Raw genomic sequence first — 7382 nt, 5'->3', positions numbered from 1 at the left:
TTTATTCCACACGTGTCACCTATTGTTGGCAGAGCCACTAAGATGTTGGGACTGATATCTCGCATCACGCAGCAGTTTAAAAACCCAGCCTCTATTATTCGTTTATTTTGCTCCCTAGTAAGATCACAGCTTGCGTTTGCGTCTGTAGCATGGAACTCGATATCTGGAACGCAGTCAGCAAAAATTGAAACTGTGCAAAAGCGTTTCGTACGTATTGTTTATGACCGCTATTTTGAACGTCGCTTTTATTTTGATTATTACTTTCTCGTTGATAAGATTTTTCGGAGTTCATTGTCCGAAAGAAGAGCCGAGCGTGACTTAATTTTTCTACATAAGGTAGTAAATGGGATGAAAGATAGCGATTTGCTTTTATCCAGAATTAACATTCATGTCCCTTCCCGGTTTACTGGGAACCATACTGCTTTTTACGTCAATACCATGTGTAGATCCTCGCAGTTTGTCACGTATACAATAGTTATATAATCGCCTTAATGATACAAATATTGATATATTCAGTGATATATCTGTTTATCGCAAGAAATTGGAAGCGCTTCCAACACACCTTTGACCTGTGCTTTAGTTTGCTTTTATTGTGTTACTTTGTTTCTGTTTGATTTTATCATTGGCTTGTGCGCCGAAGTGAAGAGCTCCGGCTGTTTTTGGGTACATAAAAATAAAGATTATTATTATTTTTAGTAGTAATATTATTATTATTATTATTATAGGCGGCGGTGTGTGCAGTCCGTTGTCGTCCAGCCAAAATAAAACACCTTGTGGGGAAAAATTCGGAGAGTGACGAGGAAAGACCTGCATTTAGCGTAATTATGGAGGAACAATCTAAAACGTGTTGGGAAACAATCGGAAAACGGAAGAAATCATCATTAGAAACTATCGACAATAACCTATTCAAAAGTATATCGATTGTTTACTATTAAAAAAAAACTACGAAAAAAGTATATAAACGTGATAGGTTGCCGAAGTTTCTTTGCTGTTTTAGATTTATTTCCGGTGTGTACCCTTTGCTTTTTATAGAAAGAACTCAGAAAGAAAAATATAAATTCCTGTCGCCACTAAAAAGTGAACTACGCGTTGCATAAATCGGGAACCCTGCTTGAATATGTTGCTAGCCATGGTGATCGAATGTTCAATTATGGGGACATGGCTTTACTTAAATAAAAAAAATAATTGTGGCATTTTGTTTTCCTTTTGAACCAAAGTAATTGCGAGAAAGGAAAAAAACAAGGTTGCTTTTGAAATTCGTAAGCTTTTTCCATTGAAATATTGTCTCATTGCCAACAATACGTTTACTTGGTAAGGATAGATAACTGGGCAAGTTGGTAGAAGTTCATGTTGAAAAACAGCGCGACTGGGACGAGGACAAAAGACGAAGAGAATACAAGGCAAGCGCTGACTACAAAGTGGTCTGTTAATAGAACATAAGGAAGAAATACAATGAAATGAAAAACATGGATCAAATGTTCGCGCGCTTGCTGGGCGCCTCGTGGAGTATGCCCCCTTTTTTTTCATATGATTGTAGCACTTGTTTTCTTCTTTCTTTCCTCAGGAGCTCTTATCCTAAATCCAGAAAGTTCACTTCGCTGGGAGTTAGAGTCACAGAAGGTTGGCTCACACACGAACTGTTGTTTTTCGTGATGTTGTACGCTTCAACCATCTCTCAACATGTTTGGTCATGGTGTTGATAGAGTATAATGGTGTCTTCTAAGCGTGGTTCGCACCCGAAATCTCGGCAGTGTACCGCTAGATGTGAATACGCGGTGCCTTTCAAGAAGCCGTGGTGCTCTCTGAGACGGGTGTTTAAGCCCCGGCCAGTCTGCCCAATACAAGAGCGCCCACATGAGAAGGGAATGCACTAAACCGCGCCTTTTACGCACGACACAATATTTTTCTCATGCTTTACCTCACATATGTAATATTCTGATTTTGTTTCCGTCATTGCGTACGCGTGCAGCGGAACATAATCTACTTAGTTTGTTTTTGGCTGAGAGGACAACATTCACCTCATATCTGGACGCGACTTTTTTTAAGTCCGTGTGAAGTGCGGTGAAGATAAGGAATAACCGAAATTTTCGTGTTTTTTTTTTTCTTTTCTAGCTGGTTTTTTCATATTGAAATTGGAACTAATCTTTACGATTTTTATTAAACTTTTGCATGCTGATGAAATGATAGAGTCTGGGAATCCTGATTCCCTAATCCTTCGAATCTGGGAAGTGAAGCTAACGCCAATTGTGCGAACAGATGATATTGTTAAAGCGGATTTTAAACAGGAATATACTATGCATCTTTTTACGAGTTTCGAATATGCTGACTGGTAATTCAGCAGACTCTTTGATTCTTTAAAACTCTTCGAAAATTTAAAAATCACACCATTAAGATCTTTAGGGGGTATGGATCGATTTTTGGTCTTTGTTGAAGACTCCGATTTCGAAAAAACACTAGATTACGTACTAAAAGTATTCCGTGAGCTTGGTCAAGGCCTTATGTTCACTTATGAGACTCCAAAAGAGAGTAAAATTCAGTTTTTAGATCTCCTTGTTGAATTTAAAAAAGAACACATTTGCTGGTTGTATCATGCTAGAACTTCAATAAATATGATAAAAGATGGTATTCGGAAAAATTAGGTGCATTTCCGCGTTAATAACGAAAAGACAAGTAAGGGTGAGAATATAATTTTTACATATTCGTAGACTTTTTAAAGACGCGCATTTTGATATATTTTGTGAAGTATTATAAAAGATGGTTTAGTTGCGAAAAAAAATTGTGAATAGGTCTTTAAAACCCGTTTTTATGCCATGTTTGATCTTTTTTTGTGTGCATAGAAAATTATATTGATATTTCTAAATTTTTGTTTAAGTGTTGTATATACTTTGTAAAATGAATTAAAAAGTTATGATGACGTGAAAGCTTCGATGAGGAAATGACGACTGTGCAAAAATAGCATCGCGAAATCTCAATTTTCACGTCTCAAGCTTCTCTATTTTATATCTTAGCGGGAAAAAATGTTACGGCGTTTATATATAGCTGAATGTTCCTCCCGAGAGCATGGCTTTCATATATATTTTTAACAGAAAGATCTGAATTATGACCCGGACCATTATTGCATCAACTGACGTGGATCACCCTGTATTTCGAAGTTTTATTTTATAGCAACAGGTAAATCTTTTTTCAGCAACCGTTATCATAATCTGCCAAAATAACACCAAACAAAAAGTGGCAACTCATCCCAGCATACAAGTCTAATTGCTTTTGTCAACGATTTTCGAGAATTCGCTATGAATGATCATCAGCAAAAGGCAAAGAAGGCAAATTGCAGAGTAACTCTCCCCGCAGTTGTGTTACTACGTGAAACGTTCTTGGTTTAGAGACCCTCAGGCATTTCTTCTCGAGCTCTGCCTCCAGGCCTCTCCACTACTTTCCACCCCATTGATTCATTGACGCATTGACTTTCCTCGTCGGGATAGCCCGTGTCCACAGAGTATGGGGAATGGCGGGTAGTTGGTAAACTGAATTTATGTCTAGATCAATAGTTCTATTGTCTTTTTATTGCACTCCAGTGAATTCACTCCAGGCGTGCAGGCGACAAGGAAAGACAGGGAGCCCATGCACACTGTGTGCCCTAGCTACCCACTGGGAGGCATTTGGTAAATTCAATATAATAAATACCTCGAGCAAGAGAGAAAAAGGAGGGGGGGAGGGGGCGCTGATCTGGAAAGCGTGTCACAGCAACATCCGCCAGACAAGAACGCCCTAGCACCGACAGCCACCCACCACCGAATATCGGTCGGCGCCAGCATAGACCGGACGCGAGTACCGCGTCTCCTCGCCGGCTGGACACGAGGCCCAGCTTAACAACGAGACAGCACTCGCATCCGATCCGCTGCCCGCGCCGACACCCAGCGACGAAAAAACTAACAGCACTAAGGCGCCCCCAGCCAGCAGGAGTCGGGTCACAGGTGCCAGCCATCCTCCCTGGATATCAACTCGCAGAGTTCTTTTAAGAAGTCCCTGTTGTTAGGGATCACTGGGGTCAGCTCAGAGGGTAGCGCAAACCAGAGCTCAGCGGCTCGTAGGAGGCATGTTCTCCTGTGGCGAAGAGTGCGCGTCAGCACCGGTTGCAGAGGGCCAGTACGCCTGTTGAGACTCGGTGTGTTGGGGCAGTTCATGCCGTCCGCACTCATAACACGACAGAACAGCCCGATGGAGGCGACGTCTCTACGATGCCGTAGCGTCCGCCAATCAGCGTTGCGGAGGAGGGAGTCGGTGCTAACGTCCCGATAACTGAGGAGGCTGCTTCTGAGGGTACTGCGGCGGTAGAGCGTAAATGCAGCTCTTCTTTGAATGCTTGCTAAGGCATTTTGGCGTGACTGCTGGTGTGGCCCCCAGATGGCGCAGCAAAACTCCAGCTGGCGTAAGATGAGGGCAATGTGGAGATATCTGAATGCCTCTGGTGAAAGGTCGCGTGAGAGGTGGGTTACGAAGCCCAGTGTTCGCCAGGCTTTGGACGATACTTCGCATGCAGATGTGGCGGTGGAAGTCCACTTTGTCATCAAGGGTGACGCCGAGCATTTTGGTGTGAGATACACGAGGTGTAGGTAACGTGACGTCAAATTTTTCCGCTAAAGCTGACAGGGAAACAGAATTTTGTATCGGTGCATGATACGAAGTCATGTGACATCGGTTTCCCGCTAACTCTAGCAAGGAAATTGAATTGGCGTATACGTAACGTGACCATATCACGTGACCGTAACCGCGTAACCGCAAATTTTACATCCAAATTTAGCAGGGAAACTGATTTTGTGTACAGGTCACTTGATATGAATCCATACGACGTCAGTATCACCGCTAACTTTAGCGGGGAAATTCGCTGTTACGCTTCTTAAGGCTTCACGTCACCTAAAAGCCTAACCTATAAACGTTTCACGTTAAACACAATGTATGATCCCCAGCAGAGTGTTTCATTTCAGCGGTCAGTGGTAAAGGATATGAAAAATAATAGGTGACAATTGAATAATAAAGGAGACAAGCGTAAAAAAAAACATTGTGAAAACCCTGACGCAAAATGTCTTCAGCGAGGTTTTTTCCGTAGCTCAAAGGCAAAAAAAATGTACTGAATATACTTTGTATAGTCTTACACATGCGGCATATGGTAATCTCAAGCCTGATATCTGAACCTCATGAATATACAAGATATATCCGCTGGAAAGCTAGCAAAACGCCATTTCTGTTTAATTTGTAAATTCATTGTATGAGAATGAAGATTTATTTTTTGTTTCACTTCTATTTCATCTATTTCCCAGAACCTCGCGTAGTCTGCCGAACACATCCGCGGTCATTTTCTTTTTGGATAGTGCTTTCATTTCCGTATCACTCGATAGTTTTTTGAAAGCTGTCATTTGATAGTGTCGATAGTAGACCAAAGGTCAACTATCGATAGTACTATATATTGCACTATTGATAGTACATTCGATTGTCGACTATCGACAGCCGTCTACCGATAATCAAGAATCGATTGGACTATCAATAGTACTATCGATAGTACTATCGATAGTCCACTATTCATAGTTTTGAAAAAAAAACTATTAGTAGTATTCGTAGTCAATTTTTCGATAGTTTGGCATCACTGCTGCTCAATAACATTGGCGGTGGAGTGATCAAAACAAGGTTCTCGGAACTCGCTTCACCCTGCGTTTCTCACCGACTGGTGTGTTGATCGCCCTATCCAGCCCATACATCAAAGGTGGTCCCTAAGTGGCACCAACTGACGTCACGAACCCCGGAGTGTTATGCTGGGGGTGTCGCTATCCTGGTGGTTGGCCGTATAGAAGCTTCGGCAAAAAGCACGAGCGAACGTGAGTGTCGCTGTTGTTGCAGCGTCCCACCCCCCGGCTGCTGAGACTTCCTGGCCTGTAAAGCTGGAGAGCGACGTGCAGCGGAACAGGCGTCTGCCACATCCACCACCGCTGCCGTGATCGCCGCTAGGATCGCGGCCGGAGACAGTGTGACACTTATATGACGTCACAAGGCTGAAATCGAGGGACAACTTTTTCGGACGCGGAGAACACACCAGTCGGAGACACGTTCCTGGCACCGTACTATAATCCAGTGCTTGACCAAACGTTCGGTTCCAGTGTTTGGCCAAACGTTGGGTTAAACGTTTGGTTTGCGAACCAAACGTCGGGTTGAACAAACGTTGGGTTGAACGCCGGTTCCACTCTTCCTTGCCCAGGGACTCGCCGAGGAATCCCGGCGCCCCGATGCACCCGGGGTGGTCGGTGCGCCGGCAATGCTGCTGCTGGTTCCAGGGCCGGGGCGGACCGGCACCAGCGGCCAAACCGGCGCCTCCGGCCCTCCCGGTCCTGTTCCTGGCCCTGCTGGTGCTACTGCCGGGCTTCGGCGCCGGCCAGTGGATGCCTCGGGCCTTCTCCTGCCCGCCTCGGGCCCATGTTTCCCCGTGCCTCTGCCTGGAGAGGTCCAAGGGGCTTGACGTGACTTGCGAAAGAGTGGACAGGACGGATCGCGTGCGCACCGCCCTGTCGGGTCTCGCGGACGCCCAGCAAACCGTGCTCTACCTCAGGCTCAGGCACGACAGGTGACCGGTCGGCCTCTGCTGCCCTATTTGCGTGCCACGCGTATCTATGATTCCATTGCAGCAACAGACAACTGACGTTTGGCGAGCGACTATACAAGAGGGTGATGGTAGTGACTCAAGGACCCTTGCACCAAAAGTTTCTTTTTTTTTTTTTTGCCAGCTATAGTGACGTTTAATTGTGAGAAATTTGGTTCAGAAACTAAATCCGGTATGTCTGCTAGAAGTGTTTGCTTTTTTTTGTTTGTTTCCCTGATGTGAAAAGCTCCAGCATAAGCCGGCCGGGGGGGGGGGGGGGGGGGGGGAGGGGAGGGTCTGGTGTGCGCAACCGTTCGACGGAAATACTGCTCAGTTTGCATGAATCGCAGTGCGCTGGTGTAGAATTGCATAGCAAAAATAATTTCGTTCGTTGTGTAAGCTACCCTCGCACTTGGAAACGCAGATCTCATATGGAAGAAGCGATAACTCACGTCAGGAAAGAACGACTTATACATTAACGAAAAGACAGAGAGTGTGCAGGTAAGCGGGTAATAGTTAATTACATTTTGTAGCACCCGACACTGTGGGAGAAAAAATAAGAAACTATGTTTTTCTTCGACCTTAAACTATCTTTTTATTTTCATATATGACTCGGGTGTTACTTAATAAGATTAACTCGTACATTTAAGGTCCGTGTCGTCACATTCGCTAACGCTCATCGCGAGAATTGCGACATCGCGATCCTCGCGATGTCGCTTAAGCTGTGACATATTTATTCACCCTAGATTTGGCTTACTTC

General features: G+C 44.3%; 1 protein-coding gene across 1 annotated transcript; it reads right to left on the bottom strand.

Annotated features, from left to right (window-relative positions):
* Positions 1-3965: 3965 nt before the first annotated feature.
* LOC120839313 lies at positions 3966-4565 on the bottom strand. Its single transcript, XM_040209581.1, has one exon. The coding sequence runs from the start codon at positions 4563-4565 to the stop codon at positions 3966-3968; it is 600 nt and encodes a 199-aa protein (XP_040065515.1).
* Between the last annotated feature and the right edge of the window lie 2817 nt (positions 4566-7382).

Source organism: Ixodes scapularis, unplaced genomic scaffold (assembly GCF_016920785.2).
Source record: "Ixodes scapularis isolate PalLabHiFi unplaced genomic scaffold, ASM1692078v2 PGA_scaffold1__304_contigs__length_218370807, whole genome shotgun sequence".
NCBI classification, from domain to species: domain Eukaryota; kingdom Metazoa; phylum Arthropoda; class Arachnida; order Ixodida; family Ixodidae; genus Ixodes; species Ixodes scapularis.
Note: the sequence above shows the minus strand (reverse complement) of the source record. Positions and strands in the feature narration are given on the sequence as shown.

Bases quoted from the DNA above. Each gene is read 5' to 3' on its own strand.
- LOC120839313 (XM_040209581.1), bottom strand. From the start codon at position 4,565: ATGACAAAGTGGACTTCCACCGCCACATCTGCATGCGAAGTATCGTCC.